The 20,461-nt window shown below is 38.9% G+C and overlaps 1 protein-coding gene across 1 annotated transcript in view; it reads right to left on the minus strand.

Annotated features, from left to right (window-relative positions):
- The window catches only part of LOC126416092 (xanthine dehydrogenase), a 251,217-nt gene that overhangs the window by 71,494 nt on the left and 159,262 nt on the right, over positions 1–20,461 (minus strand). The window contains exons 8-10 of the mRNA XM_050083585.1: positions 13,665–13,741; positions 7,422–7,515; positions 6,801–6,913 (exon numbers count right to left, since the gene is read on the minus strand). Of these exons, the coding sequence (XP_049939542.1) occupies positions 6,801–6,913; positions 7,422–7,515; positions 13,665–13,741 (284 nt within the window). The remainder of the gene's footprint in view (positions 1–6,800; positions 6,914–7,421; positions 7,516–13,664; positions 13,742–20,461) is intronic.

A 20,461-nucleotide genomic window follows, 5' to 3' on the forward strand; every position in this document is an offset into this window, starting at 1 on the left:
CCTACTTTACCCATAACTGAACCTACATTATCACTCCATTTCATATCCCTACAAAGTGTAACACCTAGGTATTTGTACGAGCTGGTCGATTCCAGCACTGAGTCATTAATATTATAGTCATAGGATACTATATTTTTTCATTTTGTGAAGTGCAAAATGTTAAATTTCTGAGCATTCAAAGCAAGTTGTCAATCTCTGCACCATCTTATCAAGATCTGACTGAATATTTACACAGTTTTCCTCAGATAGTACTTCATTACAGATAACTGCATCACCTGCAAAAAGCCAGATTTTACTATTAATATTGACTGTAAGATCATTACTATACAACATTAATTGCAAGGTACTTCATTACAGATAACTGCATCACCTGCAAAAAGCCAGATTTTACTATTAATATTGACTGTAAGATCATTACTATACAACATTAATTGCAAGGTCCCTGAGGCACACTCAAAGTTACTTCTACATCTGACAAAGACTCTCCAGGCAAGATAACATGCTGTCTCCTCCCTTCCAAAAAGTCCATAATCCAGTCTCAAATTTCATGTGATACCCCATATGATCATACTTTTGACAATAAACAGTACTGAGTAAAATGCTTTTTGGAAATCAAGACACATCTATCTGGTTGCCTTGATCCAAAGCAAGAAAAAGTGAGAAAAGTGTGAGTTCGGACTCACATGATCAGTGTTTTCAAAATCCATGCTGTTTGACATTGAGGAGATCATTCTGTTCAAGATACCTCATTATGTTTGAGCTCATATGTTCTAAGATTCTGCAACATATTGATGTCAAGGATATTGAATGGTAGTTTTGTGGATCACTTCTGCTACCCTTCTTTTAAACGGCTGTGACCTGTGCCTTTTCCCAACAACTGAGCATGGCTTTTCGTTCAAGAGATTTATGACAGATTACAGTTATAAGAGGTGCTAACTCAGCTGCAAATTCAGTATATAATCTGACAGGGATTCCATCAGTGCCTGAAGCTTTGTTCAGTTTTAATGATTTCAGCCATTTCTCAACACCGCTGACACTTATATTTATTTCATTCGTCTTTTCAATGGTACAAGGTTTAAATTGGGGTGATTCTTCTCTTTTTTCGGTTGTAAAGGAACATTTGAAAACAGACATAAGCATTTCAGTTTTTGCTTTGCTACCCTCAATTTCATTTCCAATCTCATTTGCTATGGACCAGACACTGACTTTGGTTCCACTAACAGCCTTTGCATATGACTAGAATTTCTTTTGGTTCTGTGAAAGATTACTAGACAATATTCTGCTGCAGTAATCATTAGAAGCAGCATTCATTCCTCTCTTGACAGACATTCAGTATCTCTCTCTATCTACAGCCCTATGCTTTGTTTTATACCTGTTATGGAGTAATCACCATTTCTTTAGAAGTTACTTTACAGTGACAGTATACCATGGAGGTTCCCTCCCATTATTAACTGTTCTACCAGGTACATATCTATCTAGTGCATAGTAAACTATTCTTTTAGACTTGAGCCAGAGTTCCTCTAATGCTCCAGCCCTGTGCTGAAAGTTTCGAGTTCCTCATTGAGATATGACACTACTGATTTTTTTACCCAGTTAACTGGGGATATACATCTTTTTGCTTGTTTTAGTTGTTCTTTGAAGTTTGCTAAACATTATTGCTACAACCACATCATGGTCACTGGTACCAGTTTCGATATGGACATCCTCAAAGTGGTCATGTCTATTTGTTGCCATTAGATCCAACAATTTCCATCATGATTCTAGGTAACTTTCAGAGAATTTCACATGATGGCTTACCATGCCCACCACTAACAAAACTGTAATTTTCACAATTGATTGTTGGATGATTAAAGTCTCCACTGATGATTACAGAATTATTGGGGTATGTATGTACAAGCAAATAGAGGTTTTCTCTAAAATTTTTGGTTACGTCAGGAGATGAGTCTGGTGGGTGATAGAAGGATCCAATTATCATTTTATCCCCACCTCTGATTCTGAGTCTTGCACAAACAATCTCACATGCAGCTTTAATTTCCGTCTCGGTGGATTTTAGTTCATTGTCTACTGCAACAAATACACCACCTCCACTTCTCATTTGTCTATCCTTTTGATATACACTTACATTTTCCACAAAAATCTCACTGTTATTAATGTCAGGTTTCAACCAGATTCCTGGACCTAGTATTATGTGAGCTGCACTGCTTTCCTTGAGCGCTTCAAACTCTGGCACTTTGTTGTGAATGCTTTGGCAGTTTACCATTAGGATTTTAATATTCTCACCTGTGGGAGGCATTTGTTTTGTTCTTACACTGCTACTTCTGGGTTTCCTACAGCTATCATTATCTGGATTGTATAGAGAGTCACCTAATCTTTTTTAAAAAAATACCTTGTCACTGCACCCCACATACAATCAAAAAAAAAAAAAAAAAAAAAAAAAAAAAAAAAATACCTTGTCACTGCACCCCACATACAATCAGCTACCTGAGTAGCAGCCTCTGATGTGTAGTGCACACCTGACCTATTTAGGGGGACCCTACAATTCTCAACACTATGGTGCAAGTCCAGGAAGTCACAGCCTATCTTGTCACAGAAACTTTGAAGTCTTGCGTACAGTCCTTCCACACAACTCAGAACCAAAGGGCCACAATCAGTTCTGGGAACAATGCTGCAAATTGAAAGCATTGTTGAAACTCCACGCACAAGGCTGGTCTTCTCAACCTTCTCTGCCAGTCACTGGAATGATCCAAGAATGGCCTCTGAGCCCAGATGACAGGCATCATTTGCTCCTGTATGCACCACAATCTACAGTTGGTTGCAGCCTGTTTCGTCAATGTCTGCCAGAAAAGCCTCTTCAACATGTTGAATGAGGCCTCAAGTATACACTCTGAGTGCACCTGGTGTCCTTTCCTGTCCATTGCTGCCATTTCCCTGAAGGGTACCATCATGTGCCATACATTTCAACTGCCAATGATTAGTAGACCCCTACCCTGTTGCATTTGTCTCCTCCTCGCACCAGACAAGACAGGTTTCCCCAAAATGGGTGAAGTGAGTACAACTGACTCAGTTTCAGTTTCAGTGAAAGACAGCACCTCAAATATGTTGTTCAGGGTGATCAGTAAAACATCCTGAGTCCTCCCTGGTCCCCATTCTCTCTGTACAGGACACCTAGAGCTACCATTGACAAGCCGCTTGCAGTCAAGTGGACATGTAATGACAAGTCCTGTACTTTCTGCAGAGGAGACAGGATCCACAAGAGAGGACAGTTAGTACTTGATGATACTTGAAGTATGTCTGGTACAGGTATCACAGGTACATGACTCTCACGAGCTCTTCCAATGTACCTATTTGCAGCAGCTGCCAATCATTTGACAGTAGTCAGGGTGATTTTCAGCTGCTTATGAACATCAACAAACTGGTGCTATGTATTACAAGGCAGTGAGCATATGACTTTAAATTAAGCCTGCTGGTTATCTTTTAATCTATTTAGCTAAAAAGTTGCTAATTCCCTATAAGAACTGAAGTAAATACACAAAATGAGATTTCTATTAAGGCAACACAAAAATATGTGATAAAGATTACTAGTTTTCTAAAACGTTTTGATGTTAATTATAGTTGTTGGCAAACTCACAAATAGAGTTAATTTGTGATAAATGTAGATATTATATATGGCCACTTCTCTTTAATGGAAAACTACATGTTAATTACAAAATCTGCTACAGGAACTAAATCACAAAAACTGATTTGCTACAAATTGCTCATAGATTATGCGAAGGACAGTGATAACTTGTGAAAATTCTCAAAAATGCACATTTATGTGCATTGATGTACAATGAAATTCGAACTGTGAACAACAAATTCTGATTTGCTACAAAATAAATTACATATCCAAAACATTCACATTGGTAACTTACAAAAATTTTGTAAGCATCTGAAAATTCTCAAACTAATCTATCTCATGTAATTGTACAATCAAATTAGATAATGATTGTTTTGAGTGAGGATAGGCTAACTGATCTCAAAAATTTTAAAAGAGCACAATTTAGTTTAAGCCCACAATGACAATAACAGCGTGAGTTTACTGTGGCACACCTCCATCATGCCTGAAGCAATTTCTAAGGAACTGGTACACATACTGATTGTTGTCTGGATAAAATTACTGTGACAGCAATACACCACTATGGATGTATATGGGGGTGAAAATGGCTGACATAAAACACAATTCACAAACACAGGGAGCAATTTTAATCATGTTTGGTATAATATGACTCGTTATTTGTACAAAAATACTGTAGGAGTAAGATACTCCAACTAGCCCTAGGTTTGAAGATTGAGATAAGAAGGGGTAACATGTAAAAATGTTTGAAAATGACCTGCTCATATTTATTTCATGGACTTTGTTGACTTGCAATAATTGAAAAGTATGAAGCACTGTCTGTCTTCAGTGTATCAACCACATTTCAACAATCAGCACTGAACAAAGGTAATAATTTTGTGAGGGTATGCTGGGCCAAAGATAAAACCACGTGGCTAAATTCATTAGATGCATTTAATGTCCTTTCTGGAGTCACATTGTATAAAACATTATAGAATCAGACAGTCACCAGCATGAAATATATGTGACATATGTGTATGCAGGCAAGAAGCTAGTTATTTCATGAAGATGGTTCCCAAGTTCTTGATGCAGCATTTTTCTCACATTTTGATTGGATACCTTGTTTGTAGTGGTGTGTTTCCTTACCAAACGTTTAGGGTTTTTATGTTTTCACAATGTGAACATTTTTAGACATTTTATTATAATATTGATAAGTAGCTTTCATTATCAGAATCAACAGTAAGCACATGTTTTAATCAGAAATGGGAGCATGTCAGCAAAGTTCGAAGTGTCCTCAGAACATGACTGAATGGACTTATTTTGTTATTCTCCATGGCTCATACAAAAAGAAGACCTTTTGAAGTTCAAAACAGTTTTGTCAGAGACAAAAGTCCAGCCAGATGTAATGCATCACTCAACAACATGTTGTTGTCATTCGTAATGGTGGTGGTGGTGATGTTGTTGTTGGTGGTGTCATGAACATGACTATTTCTATTCTAACAAGAGGAATAAAAGTTTCACAATCAATGCAACTGGCAACTGACTCTGTCAGCAGTCTTCTGATACACTCAATTATTTTGAAAACCTGATGAATAATAAGTAATCGAGAACTGTCATTGGATGGAGAGAAATGTGCTTCCTTCATTTGCAGCAGTTATCCAAAAAATTTTGTTTAATTAGAATACTTCTAACCATGCATGCTTGCTGATCTGTCCCTTTAATATTGTCAGTGCTGCTATCAGTTTCAACAACAGTGGAAAACAGAGCAGATTACATAACCTAAACAAGAAAGGAACTGATATGTTGATAGTAAAGGAATGATCATTCACAAGAGTTCACTGACCAGTTAAGTACTCAGGAAGACTGCTAGTCCTGCGTAACTGTCTTTTTCAAGCATCCAGCACTGTTATAAAGACAGTGCTGTTAGATTTCCAACTGCCCTATGTTAATTAGTATATGAATATATGATTTTTTGTTGTGCTACAACAGTCAGCCATTTGAGCCTCCGAGGGTCTTGAGAAAGGAGAGGTATCCATTTTCAGTACTGAAGAAGCACTGGGAGCATTCATCAAATGATTAACAACAATACAGCTCAAGTCAATTTCAAATTGTTCATAGCATGTTGCATGGTGTTTTGAACATGCCTCTGAGTTGAAGGAAGCTTGAGTATCTGTGGCAAGAATTGTCTCAGCAGTGTCACATGCAAGCACCTTTTCAAAATTGTTGTGATTAGTGATTAAACATCAATTTTCTTGTATGCTAGAGACAAAATGTTGATTATCTGAGTGGAAGGAAAGTTATTTCCAAGAAAATAAAGGAGAAAATAATGTTAAACATGGTTTTCTTTTTTATCACGAGCATTATCATTCACTGTGAATTAACCCCAAAAGTTCTATCCCAGATAGTTAAATTTTGACTAAAGAACTTTACATGAATGTATCCAAAATTTATGAGACAGACTCTGATGGAAATGTACATGAACAAATTGGATTTTCATGTATTACAATTTCCTTGCACACCATGAGTTACTGAGCAAAATTTACCTTGCCAAGGGTAATATCACTACACTGGAACATATTCCACATTTGCTCAGCCTTGCACTCACTCAAATCACATTTTTATGGCAACAAAAAATGACATTGAAGGTACTGTTCCACAGATTGTGGAGAAATAATGAAATGTGTGGCACAGTAGCTGAAGAAACTTCCTGATAACTGATTCCATCAATACTTCGAACAATTGGATAATGCCACAAAAGTATGACTGCAGGGAAGGATTTTGAAATAAATGTAGTTTAAAATGGTGTAAGAACAATCAATAACTCACAAGTAAAAGAGGCCACTCCCTGAATAGCAGAAGCATTGACTTGTCAACAGGTACACATAAAAAAGAAATAATACTTGCTAGCTTTCAGAATAAATCCTTTGTTGGGCTAGAGTGAAAAACACACACACACACACACACACACACACACACCATTGAGCTGGCTGGACATACAGTTATATAACTGGCCAGCATAATGTAGAAGCACAGGTGTGTGTGTGTGTGTGTGTGTGTGTGTGTGTGTGTGTGTGTGTGTGTGTGTGTGTGTGTGTGTTCATTCTAGCCTGACAAAGGATTTATTCTGAAAACTAGCAAGTTTATTAAACTGATTATGATAACTTTTTGATTCTACTTCACATTTATAGTTATGTTTAAAATCTATTACCTCACTTGTATATGGTATTTTTATGCTGACCAAAACTTCATCCTGTTGAATGACATTTCTTCTGTATCCAGTGAAGAACTTTTCATCCATTTTTATAAATCTCTGTCCTCGCTCTAGAACAGAAAGAAATCTTAAAGTGCATCACAAAGTAACTACAGAGTGAAAAGAGTTTCTATGGAGTATAAAATATTCATTATCGTCAATTTTCTTCCCTTTCTCAAAATGCTAGATGGAAATCTTCAAAAAGTCATTATTCATAGACTACCATGATGTCATAGTTAAAGATATTTCTTATTGTTCCACAGTAGCCATGTAATGGCAGTTCAAACATATACACCTCTGTTATTGACCTACAGAATATTTACACTGTTATCTCAATGTCTATCCAATTTAGACACTCTTGTTGTGAAAACACACACACACACACACACACACACACACACACACACACACACACACACACACACACACACACACAGAGAGAGAGAGAGAGAGAGAGAGAGAGAGAGAGAGAGAGAGAGAGAGAGAGAGATATTTCCACTATTTTCCTAGTAATAGAGTTAAACTGTTTCTGTTATATTTTTAATGATAATCATTTGCTAACACATTTGAAATAGCTACCTGCACTCTGAACTTGAAGTTCGCATCCTGCTGCCATAAATATTGGATTCAAGTCTGATATTGGTGACCCAGTCATTATATTACCACCAACTGCCTGAAAAAAAAAAAAGACATCAGTTGGAAGATGTGTGCAAAACAATGAATTGATATTTTCATCTCTTAGTGAACTATACACATAGTACGTCTTTATTTGTCATTAACAAAGTCTTGTTGAACCTTGTAACGCCGGAAATGCATATCCTCCTATTTCCATCTATTGTACTATTATTTTTTTGCCTTGTTTTGTTACCTCAAGATATGACATTTCTGTCTCTTTATATATTGTAATTGTTTTACTGTTTGTATATATATATTTATGCACTCATGTCGATGTATAATTGGATTGTTTCGTAAATATTATTTGTATTTTTACGCTGGGTCTTGCCTAGGGAAAACTGCTATCGAACGATTACATCGATGGGTCGTGTGAAGAATCAAAGTGTGTAGGATCTTTGGTAGTGTTAACTCTGCCGCGTGGAGCGCGGGCAGAGCTGTGAGTCGGAGTCTGGCTGGAGTAGCGAGTAGAGCAGGGGTGTTGTGTGACGCTCCCGCGAGTTGCCGCGCTTTCGGGGTTTGGCAGCATGTAATTGCGCTCGACTCGCGATGATAGTTTCTGACATGGTGTCGCGGACGGGAAGCATTAGCTGGCGCACATCAAGAGCCCGTTTCGCCTGGTGACCGTGTCGAGAAGAAGGCGCGCCAACATCCAGCTTCTGCTACAGCGACGGCCGACAATGAGTGACTGTCGCCACCTCCTCGATCGACGGCTTCAAACCTTCAATCAACCAACAAGGAAGACTAAAAGCACGTAAAGTTTCAGAACTGTATGGCAGACCTCAGCTTTTCAAATTGTTCCATTTGTCTCGCAAAATTACAGCAACTTAGCATGAACCTTTGTTGCTCATTGTCCCAATTGCATTGCCAAGCAGGGTCCCTTCCTTTTCCGAAATGAACCCGAGTGTCGTTGAAATTCAAACGCCAGCATTAAAATAATATAATTAGATTTCACTGCTTTAATTTCAAAGTTCAGTAGCTGGCTACAATATTTAGGTTACACGAGCACAAATTTAGAGTGCGAGTTTTGTTAGCATATTTTAGCTTACCTGTGACTGCAGCTCAGCTTGGTACGTACTAAATTTTACTATTGTTAATAGTTCAGAATCATTTAATTCAAGTTCAAAGTTAAATCTCTTGTTTCTGAATTGCGTAGAGTCAAGTTGCTTTTGAAATGATTGTTGAGGTAGTCCAAGACTAACCGTATTTTACTGGATTTCGATGTGCTTCAGAAAGAAAGCTCACTATTAACTTCAGTCACTAAATTAACTTTCGATTTTCCGGTTTTATTAATTCTTTTGCTAAATTAAGTCAGAGTGTAGCGAAATTTATTACTTCTGACAAACTTTCAGTTTTCACACTACACGTGTCAACCTTCAGTTGCCACGCTTCTAGTGCTAATTATATGTGTAATTACCTTTCTTTTTCAGTTACTATAGTAATTGTCCTTAGGACTGGCGACCGTAATTTCCCCCAAATCTCAAATATCTAATTACCGCTAGTTAATTGTTAACGTAACAGCTGCACATTTACTTTCTTCATTAACTTTACCCCTTTTCAAAATTAATTTCCACCAGTTTCATTGGCATTTATCATTTCATTTAGATGTAACCCTTTCCTCCCTCTTTACCGACAGATTAACTTCGGTGACGATTGCTTTTCCAAAATTCCCATTAGGTACACGCGGTTTCATTTTTCACTGTCATTAAGGTCGATAAGAGAGGGGGGAGGTTACAACCTGACACCTTATAATGATCATTACAAGCCAAATTTAGGACACACGTACATTAACAGAATATATACACAGGGCTTAATAAAAAACACAGATAACACTTAGCATGTTGTACAAGACTGCAAACTGATCATCTTTCAAAAGAGAATGCCTGTCCAGAAATGCACAGTCTGGACACTATGGAATGTTGAAGTCTGAGAACAGTGGTTTTCCACATTATGTCTAGTAACTTCACTGGGTGTAGAACACATTAGCTGTCAGTCTAATTTACACATATGGACTGCATTGATAGTATTCCTCTGGAAGCCAATGGTAGAGCTGGTGGAAGAGTGTATGAAGACAGCTTTTCCAACAGAAATACTACACATTATTTAACATATCAAAAAATTAAGTGGAATTATGGGAGAGTGAAAAGTTAAAAGTAAGTACCACATATTGGACTTCGCAATTTTCCAAAATTGTAGTATGTGCATATAGCAAATAATATTTTCTGTTTTTTACATTTCTTGTTATATACATAAAAAAACATTTTTATGTTCCTGCTTCATACATTTTCCCACATTTTACATTCATTTATATCAGTCCCAACAGAAGTCCTGCTCTCTCAATACAGTGTTTTCTATCATTAATGATTCTATGTTTCAACATTACCTGCATTTAAAGTTTTCTTTGAAGTTATCATGACCTTTAACATTGACTTTCATACAAATATGTGCAAAAAGTGCATCATATTCCTACTCAGAGTCAGGCTTTGAGCTAAGCAGAAAACACAGACTATACACAAAGTTATTGATTGTTTAGCATAGTGTTATCATGGTAAGCAAGATTTTCATTGTTGGCATGTTGGATTGTGGCCACCTGTATTATGGATTTGCAGTGTTTGGAAGGGTGGGAAAGTATGCTGAGTCACTGCTTTAATATTAATCAAGATCTGACAATAGAGACTCCAGAAGCAACCTTCCTTCTGTTCACTGTGTTGTATTACAACAGCTTCAATTTAATTTCACAGCCAATTACACCAATAACCACCAAATTTGAAGATTGCCATTTCTATAATGGGCTTTTACAAATCATTGTTACTTTCGCACTAATCCATACTAGTCACACAGTCTTAGGTTGGTAAAATCTGATGACAGATGTAAACGTTCCTCCTAATATGCTCTCTAACATGACAACAATTTGTGCCCTCTTTCTCACCCAGCACACCCCTGAACCGAGTGATGTCATTGTCAGCAGCAAGTTGTAGATTTCGTGCCTATTTTTCTCTGTTTGTGAAAGCTGCCAACTTTAGTGTTTTAACCAACACTGTGTAACAAGTTTTATTTACCATAATTTTATAATGATTAACAATAAAAAGTATGAATATCTTTTTAATGTAGTTACAGAAAGGACGCTAACTTCACATTTTATTTACACCAGTGGACATGACCATACACTTTTTTTTGTGTGTGTGTTTTTTTTCTGTGTGTCAGTACTCAGTCACTGCCTTTGTGACTAATGCTTTGTACACTGTGGAGAAACAAGTAGAGCTAATTGCTGTTAGAAAAAAATAAAAACATTATTTCAGTTTTTTGTAAATAGGTAATGTTTAAATGGTTTTAATTTCATATTTTGAACAATATAAAGAGAATGATGGTAAGAGTAATTTACTCATTTTGGCTTTCTTACACTTTCCTGTATTTTACACATTTTTTAGTCAGTCTGCCAAAAAGTGTAAAAAGGGGGCTTTATTGTAGTTCTAATGTGTGGTTTGAGTGTTCTGAGTATTGCTTAGTTCAGAATGGTACCTTTGAAGGAGATATGCTGGAGAAATTTGTAAATAAATCATCCACCAGTACTAACCATGTACCATAAGCATTTGGTATGTCTAATGTGTGAAGAGCCTTCTGTGAATAAGACCTACATCCATACCATTTGTGAAGTCCATGCAAAATTACTGAAGACTGCCCTGGCAAGCAGTTTGCCCAAGGTATTCACAGCTTTGGATATTTCAATTATAATTAACAACTTTAATACTACCTATCGATGAATCTAAATTCATTTGAGATGATACTGTAAACTTGCACAGCACTGATATTTGGGTAAACAATAATCCATTTGTGCAAGTGTTTACAGATAAACAGCACAGGATCAATGTGATCATGTGGGTTGGGGTAATAGGTTGGGCCATATCAAATGTCAAACAGAATACCAGGACCTATCTACCTCATTTCTCCCAGAGATTTTCTTTTCACCCTACAGGATAATGTGCCATGATGCATTCATCAGGTAACATGACTGCAAAATAACAGTACTTCACATACCCAAATCACAGGGTTGGCAGAGGAGGACCTGTCCCATAGTCATTGCAGTCACCAGATCTTTCACCTCTTGACTACGTCTTGACTATTTCCTGTGGAGTACAATGAAACCCATGATGTATGCTTCTGTAATACACTGAAGCACCAAAGAAACTGGCATAGGAACACACATTCAAATACAGAGATACATAAACAGGCAAAACATGGCATTGCAGTCGGCAATGCCTATATAAAACAACAAATTCTGGTGCAGTTGTTAGATCAGTTACTGCTACTACAATGGCAGGTTATCAAGATTTAAGTGAGTTTGAACATGGTGTTATAGACAGCACAGGAGTGATGGGACACAACATCTCCAGGGTAGTGATAAAGTGAAGATTTTTCTGTAGGACCATTTTATGAGTGTACCATGAATATCAGGAATCCAGTAAAACATCATATCTCCAACATCACTGTGGCTAGAAAAAGATCCTGCAAGAACAGGACCAATGACGACTGAGGAGAATCATTCAACATGACAGAAGTGCAACACTTCTGCAAATTGCTGCAGGTTTCAATGCTGAGCCATCAACAAGTGTCAGCATGTGAACCATTCAATAAAATATCATCAATGTGGGCTTTCTGAGCCAAAGGTTCACTCATGTACCCTTGATGACTGCACAACACAAAGATTTACACCTCGCCTGTGCCCAAACACAGACATCAGACCATTGATGACTAGAAACATGTTACCTGGTCGTATGAGTCTCATTTTAAATTGTATCAAGTGGATGGATGTGTGGAGGTATGGAGACAACCTCTTGAATCCATGGACATTGGGTGTCAGCAGGGGACTGTTAAAGCTGGTGGAGGCTCTGTAATAGTGTGGGACGTGTGCAGTTGAAGTGGTATGGGACCCCTGGTAAGTCTAGATATGACTCTGATAGGTGACACGTATGTAAGCATCCTTTCTGATGAAATGAAATGTCATGTGGCGAGGGCCTCCTAGTGGGTAGACCTTATCACCTGGTGCAAGTCTTTTGAGATGATGCCACTTCAGTGACTTGTGTGTCGATGAGGATGAAATGATGATGATGAAGACAACACAGACACCCAGTCCCTGACCAGAGAATATCTCCAACCCAGCTGGGAATTGAACCCAGGCCCCCCGGCATGAAAAGCCAGCATGCTACGGTGGCAGACATTCTATCTGGTCACCTGCATCCATTCATGTCCATTGTTCATTCTGGTGGCCTTGGGCAATTACAGCAAGACAATGCAACACCCCACACATCCAGAATTGCTACAAAGTGACTCTAGGAACACTCTTCTGGGTTTAAACGCTTTTTCTGGCCACCAAACTTCCCAGACATGAACATTATTGAGCATATCTGGGCTGCCTTGCAATGTGCTGTTCAAAAGAGATCTCCACCCCCTCATACTCTTACGGATTTATGGATAACCCTGCAGGATTCATGATGTCAGTTCCCTCCAGCACTATTTCATTTCAGACATTAGTCGAGTCCATGCCATGTCATATTGTGCCATTTCTCCACACTAGGGGGGGGGGGGGGGGGGGGGGTGAAGGATACACGGTATTAGGCAGATGTACCAGTTTCTATGGCTCTTCAGTGTATAAGAGGTGGACCCTCTTGCATGATTCATACTGCAATAAAATACTGACTGCGCAGCCACATCTGTTTCATTCAGTCTCTACACTGCCAGTTTACACTCTGCAATTGAGTTGGAATGCAAAATTTTGACTTTAACTGCAACACCCTACAACACACAGATCACAAATTTGTGGACATGAATTCTATCTTGAAAAGTGATCAGTCTGCCAATCCTACTCAACACATTAAGTATTCTACAGGTGCAGTCTGTGTGTCCTTTTTCTGCAATAGCTAATGAGTTGCAAACTAATTAGAATACCAAAAACAATCTAAAAAAGCTTTGCCATCATTGTTCTCAAACTCTTACACCTCACAGAGCCAAAAGCTATGCATTCTGGACGTGGGTTCCTCTTGAGAAATGTTTGTTTCTATCCTGAACAACTAACAAAGATGATTTGTGTTTTTGTGATACATCCTGCATACATGTGATAGGCAAAACAATAAATAATATTGTCTGGATACTTACAGCAACATTCCTGATCTGCTTTCCAGCAAACCAATGCAGCATTTCAGTTATGGCCATGAACACTCTTGTTTTATAATCTGAGAAAGGATTGAAAAATGGAAAGAGGATTAATTACAGCTGTTTTCTCAGTTTTCATTTGCACACTAAACAGCCCACAAAACACACACAAGACATCATAGCTTAAGACTGATTACTGTAGCATCATAACAAAACAATTGCCACCCACCAAACAGTTGATAATATTAGCACAAAAAATGAGATTGTCCACAAAATAAAGATAAAAACATACACAATATGTTATCGTATGGTGCTGAAACATGTGCAATACAACATTTATGTTCACTGTTTAATGCTGTAAGAATTAGTACTTCTGAAAATAATGATACAACAAAATTAAGTCCAGTTTGTGTGAAGCATAAAACTCAGTAAACAAAAGTGTGTATTAGGACAAAGGAAAGTTGCCAGTTATAACAATTCTGAATTTCAAAATAAGAACACATCGTCAGTTCTGATTTTCCGACACTTATCTAATTGTATGGATATACCATCCTGTAAGAAAAATTTTTTAGTATTAATGAATAAACATTTGACTGGCCTTCCTTTCATTTGAGGATAAATAATAATAACACATACTTGAAAGTATGCTAAGCCACTCAATAATCTACTGAGGAAAGTCAATTCACTACAAGGGACAAAAATATGGATTGATGAACCCTCAATTTGTTTGAAACAGAAGGTGGTATTCATTATTTTTGCTGATGGAGACCATTACTTTTAGACACAATTATGAAGCAATGACACAAAAACATTTATAATGCATCTGTGAAAAAAACTGTAATTCTCAAATGAAACTGCACTACACTTCAAAAACTGACAATATGATCAATTTAGTTATTACAAAATATTGCATTATCAGTAAATGTTACACACCAATAAGAAAAAATCATCACAAATTACTGTTCAGAATTTTTGGAACTAGATTCTGATGATCAACATGAAAAATTATATTTTAGTTCTTCAAAAATGGCTAGGTTACTCAATTTGTGAAGAGTACAGCAATCAGTCCCACATAACATTTATTGGATGCCCAAAGTTTGGTCACTGTGTGACCATCTTCAGTGCTAAAAGACATATAAGGAATCAGTTATCATCATGTAACATTCATGCCTTATTAAATGTACAGTCAGGGCTTTAATTGCCTATCAACATGCCCTCAAATGAGGGTCATCCTAGCCAAGATCTTTCCCACCCCTCCTAAAGTGGTGTTCCATCACCCCCCCAACCTTCATAACATCCTACTCCATCCCTATGCTGCCACCGCCAATCCCAACCCCTTACCAGAGGGATCATATCCCTGTGGAAGATCGAGGTGCAGGATCTGCCCAACCCACCCACTGCCACTTCCTACAGTCCTGTTACAGGCTTATCCTACTCCATCAGATGCCAGACCACCTGTGACAGCAGCCATGTCATGTACCAGATCTGCTACAGTCATTGTATGACTTTATATCATTATGACTACCAACCATCTGTCCACTAGTATGAACTGCCAAACTGTGGCCAGGAGCAAAGCAGACAAACCTCTGGCACAACATGCAGCTGAACGTAACATGCTTGATTTCAGTGGCTGCTTCACTACCCGAGCCATCTGGATACTCCTCTCCACCACCAGCTTTTCTGAACTGCGCAGATAGGAGTTATCCTTACAACACATCCTCCTTTCATGAAATTATCCTGGCCTCAACTTAAGGTAACCTACTCTCCCAACACCTACCATCCAACAGTTTCCACCCCCTCTGTCGTATCACTTTCTTCCTCTTTTTATCCCCTTTGTGTGCTGCCCTCTACCAACACACCCACCCATCTTTCCCCTTACTCATTCCTCTCTTTTTCACTGACACCTCACTCCTCCTCCCAGTCTTCCTGCCCCACAGCTCCCGACACTGTGCCTGGTAGCAGTCTAGTCCCTGCACACTCCACCAGACAGTACTCTTCTCCCCCCACCTCCCTCTCCCCCACCCATACCCTGCTATTCCCTCCCCTTACCTGCCCCCTCCAGACTGCTGCTTCCATTCTACATGATCGTTGCATTCCTGTCTGAGATGTTGGGGACGGCAGTCATGTGTGCGTGAGGTGTGCATGAAGGGATATGTGCATATGTGTGTTTTTCCTTTTCTGAAGAAAACTTTGGCTGAAAGCAAATGTGTAACTGTCTTTTCATTGTGTCTGTCTGCAACTCAACATGTTATCTTTACAGTGAGTAGCAATGTATCTTTTCCTTACATTGTTGATATTCCAACCTGGAGATCCATTGTTTAAATGTACAGCTGCATAAGCTATAAAAGTGAGTTAATCATAAAATACGCACCAGAAAATTTAAGCTAAAAACATTAAAACCACTTATTTATGCACAACTTGACTGTTAATGTCAAAGGTTGAGTTCAGACAGAGGTCGCTGTTTACAGTTACAACACAGCTAACTTCGGTGGACATTATGTCACTCTACAGTACACTGTTTACATGCGTGATGGCTGGCTGGAGTGGCCAAGCGGTTCTAGCCGCTACAGTCTGGAACCACACGACCGCTACGGTCACAGGTTCGAATCCTGCCTCGGGCATGGATGTGTGTGATGTCCTTAGGTTAGTTAGGTTTCATTAGTTCTAAGTTCTAGGGGACTGATGACCTCAGCAGTTAAGTCCCATAGTGCTCAGAGCCATTTGAACCATTTGAACATGCGTGATGCACTGATGACATGTATTAACTTTATTTTACAGTTCATATGTTTTATCATTTCATTTATTATTTCATACTTTTTGAAAAGTTATTTATGAAAAACAAATAAGGTGGCTGTAACTAAAAACATTGACTGACATTTTACACTTATATGTGGTGGTAATTGTGTGAACTAATCGGTGGCATCAGTTATTGGTGGACACTTTGCAACTGAACATAGCTTAAAAAGTGTAAAACATCTTGTTCAAAATACCTAAGTTAATAACTTTTTTTATTAAAACCATGTTAAATACTAAGCACAGTTGAAGGAATTGGAACAGACAAGACTGATGTTTTAAGTTATTGTACCCGCAGTAGTATGCAAAAAGGACCAGAAATCTTTCTGCTCTAAAATTTCCCTCTCTCATAAGTTTCACGTAAAAATATGTTATAATTTACAAAGTTTGGTGTTAAAACTAATAAACTTTCAACTACAATAATGTGGAAAATGATTGATTCAATTTAAACCTTATACAACTGTACATTTAATAAGACATGCATTTTACCTTATTGTAATTGGTTCTTGATTGGTCTGGCACTGAATTTGGCCACACAGTGACCAAGTAATGAATATGCAGTAAATATTGTTTATGGCTGATTGCTGTGTACCCTTTACTATATGAAATAAATATAGCCACTGGGCACAACTGCTTCTCCATGGAATCAAAGCTGATAAGATGAGATTGCTTCCATGCATTATAATAATAATTCCCACCTTTGGAAACATTAGTAAATTCAGATATTTTTGAGTCTTTGTTACCCTCACAAGTTTTCCTCTCTACAGTACAATTTAGCTATTCCTAAATATGTGTGGTTCCATAGTTATAACAATAATGAAAATTCTTAAATGGAACAATGAATAAAATAATGAAAAGACGACCACTGACCCATAGGTGACAGGCATTTGGTGCATAGACATACGTAACAGAATACAGCATTCATCACCTTCTTTTGAGAGCTATCACACACACACACACACACACACACACACACACACACAGGCACAGGCACAGGCACCTGTATGGACCATGCTGCAGTGACATTAATTATTGAATACTGAGAGCAGTTGCCTGAGCTGATGGCTGTGGGGAGGGTGTAGGGAAGGATGCACAAGACAAGGAGGTGATAGCTAGACAATTCAAGACAGGAGTAGGAAAGACAGATGACTTAACAGCTGTGCAACACAACAGAAGGAGTTCTGAGGGTGTAGAGCATATAAAAGATATGAGGAGGGGAAAAAGAGAGGAGGATAAAGACAGAGAGGGTGAGAGATGGATAGACAGATGGAAAGGAGAGATGGGGAAGAAAGAGAAAAGAGAGAGAGAGAGAATGCCTGAATTTGAGGAGGGCGAGGGTAGTGGTCAAAGAAGGCAGTATGCAATCTGAATGGGGAAAGAGTTGTGTGATCAATAACAGAAGAGAAAAGATAAACTGAGGTAGTGGGAAAAAGGTCAGTGAAGGTATAACCAGAAGGATTCGAGAATACAGGAATTGCTGGAGAGACAATTCCCATCTGTGTAGTTCAGAGAAACTTGTGCTGAATGGGAGTATCCAAATGGCACACATAGTGAAGCCACTGTTTAAGTCATCTGTGTTGTGGTGCACAGCATGATTGGCAACTAGCTGATCAACTTGGGGGGTTTCAACAGTTTGATGCTGCCCATTCATGACAGTAGACAGTTGGTTAGCCATCATGGCAACATAAAATGCTGCACAGTAACTGCAACATAGCTCTTACATAACATGTCAGGTTTCACACATAGCTCTGTCTTTTATAGGTTAGGAAATGTTAGTGACTGGACTTTTGAAGGAGGTGGTAGGTGAGGGTATGGGACGCATCTTGCACCTGCTTCCCCTACAAGGGAATAACCCATTGAGTGCCTCTACAAGGAGATGACCCATTGAGTGTAGGATTGGGAGCAGGTTTGGAACAGGAATGGACAAGGATATTCTGTACGTTGGGTCTGTTTATGGATGAGCTGGTTAAGCTGTTGTCTGTCAGTAAAGGCTTTGGCAATGTTATCAGTATATTTTGGAAACTCCTGCTTTCCATTGCAGATAAGGCATCCATGGGTAGTGAGGCTGTAATGAAGAGGCTTTTTGTTATGCAATGTGTGACAGCTATCAAAGTGGAGATACTGCTGGTGGTTGATGTGCTTGATACGAACAGACATATTTATGGAGCCTTTTGAGAGATGATCAACATCTATGAAGGTGGCTCATTGAGTTGAAAAGGACCTAATGAAACAAATTTGGGAGTAAGTGTTAGGTCATGGAGGAAAGAGCAAAGGTTGTCCTTTCCTCACTTGTTCTCTGCAGTGGAAACATTTCTTCACCACACACCCCACTGACAATGGTCAACAAAAACTCCACATAGAACCTTGTTTAAAACAGTTCAAATCTCCCTCTAATTGTGATCCTCCTCCCCTTCCACCTAGTTATCTCCTGCTAATCTTTCAAGAATTCTTCGCCTCTAACTTAGCCTTATCTTCCTTTCCAAAATCCCTCCCTCCAATGGAACACCTCAATGTCTGTAATCTGAAAACCAGTCCAGATCTTATCATCCTTCCTGCAGACAAATGCTACACCATTGTCATTGTGAATCACAGTAGGGTGTCCACCAACTTTCTAACATATCTGCATACAAACCTTATGACTGTGATACCATCCCAGAAATCCAGTATGACCTCCAGCAGTTCCTCATGGCCTTCGATCTACACCAAAACCTGATCTACTGAATCCACCTCCCTCCTCTCATACTCTCAACTATAATACTCCCCAAACTCCAAAAATCGAACAACACAGGTCTCCCTATTCGTCATCCCATTGTGGCTGATAACAACATTTCCATAGTACAAAATTCTGCCTCTGTTGACCAACATCTCCAAATCATTGTCCATAACCTTCCTCCTATGTCTAAGACACTGCTCACTTCCATCATTGGCTTTCCACAGTTCCTGTCCCATTACCACCAGACTCCTTCAGAGGCACAGTGGATGTGATGTCCTTGTATACCTTGCAGCCAAGGAGCACTACCTTTTGCATTGTCCCCCCAATGAGATCCAGCAGCTCCTTCCTAATTTTCCTGGCTAGCCACATCCTGATGCACAATTATTTCACTTTTAAAGGCCAAATATATAAAACAAATACTTGGTGCTGCCATAGGTATTCACATGGCACAATCCTACACCTGTATACTTATGGGCCTTCTGGAGGAACCTTTCCAATCCAGCCAAAAACTCTTTGTCTAGCTCAGATTCATTTGTGAAATTTTCATGATGTTTCCTTCATAACCTCAAGTACTTACTCCCAAATCAGCTTAGCCTGGTTCTTCTCAACTCAATGGGTCACCTTCCTAGATGTCGATCTCCATGTCTCGGATAGCTCCTTAAATATGTCTGTTCATATAAAGCCCACCAACCACCAACAGCATTTCCACGTTGACAGCTGTCACCTCTTCCACACTGAAAAGTTTCTTCCTTGCAGTCTCACCACTTGCAGATGCCACATCTGGAGTGGAAAGCAGGAGTTGTCAAAATATGCTAATAACCTTAACAGGGCCTTTATTAACGGACAATATCCTATCGAGCCCGTCCATAAGCAAATCTCCCATGTCATCTCCTGCACCAGTAAACCTGCTAACCAGCAACTGATTAGCACTCCTCTGATCACCCGGTATCACCCTGGCCTTGAAAAGCTCATTCGCATCCTTTCTTAGGGCTTATAGTACTTCTTGTCATGCCCCAAGAGGAGGTACATCGTACCCACAATCCTACCTTCACAACCCAAGGTAGTGTTCTGCTGATCTCTCCACCTACAGGTTATCCTTGTCCATCCCCATCCAAACCTGCTGCCAGTTCTGCACCCAATGGGCCATTCCGTTGAGGAAGACTCAGGTGGAAGACTTGTCCCATATGTCACCCACCACCTCCTAGCAAAGTGCAGTCACAAATGTTTCTTATCTTATAACAGGCAGAGGTATGCATCAAAGCAGTCACATTACATATTAGCTATGCTGCAATTT

The sequence above is a fragment of the Schistocerca serialis genome, chromosome 8, assembly GCF_023864345.2.
Source record: "Schistocerca serialis cubense isolate TAMUIC-IGC-003099 chromosome 8, iqSchSeri2.2, whole genome shotgun sequence".
NCBI lineage: Eukaryota > Metazoa > Arthropoda > Insecta > Orthoptera > Acrididae > Schistocerca > Schistocerca serialis.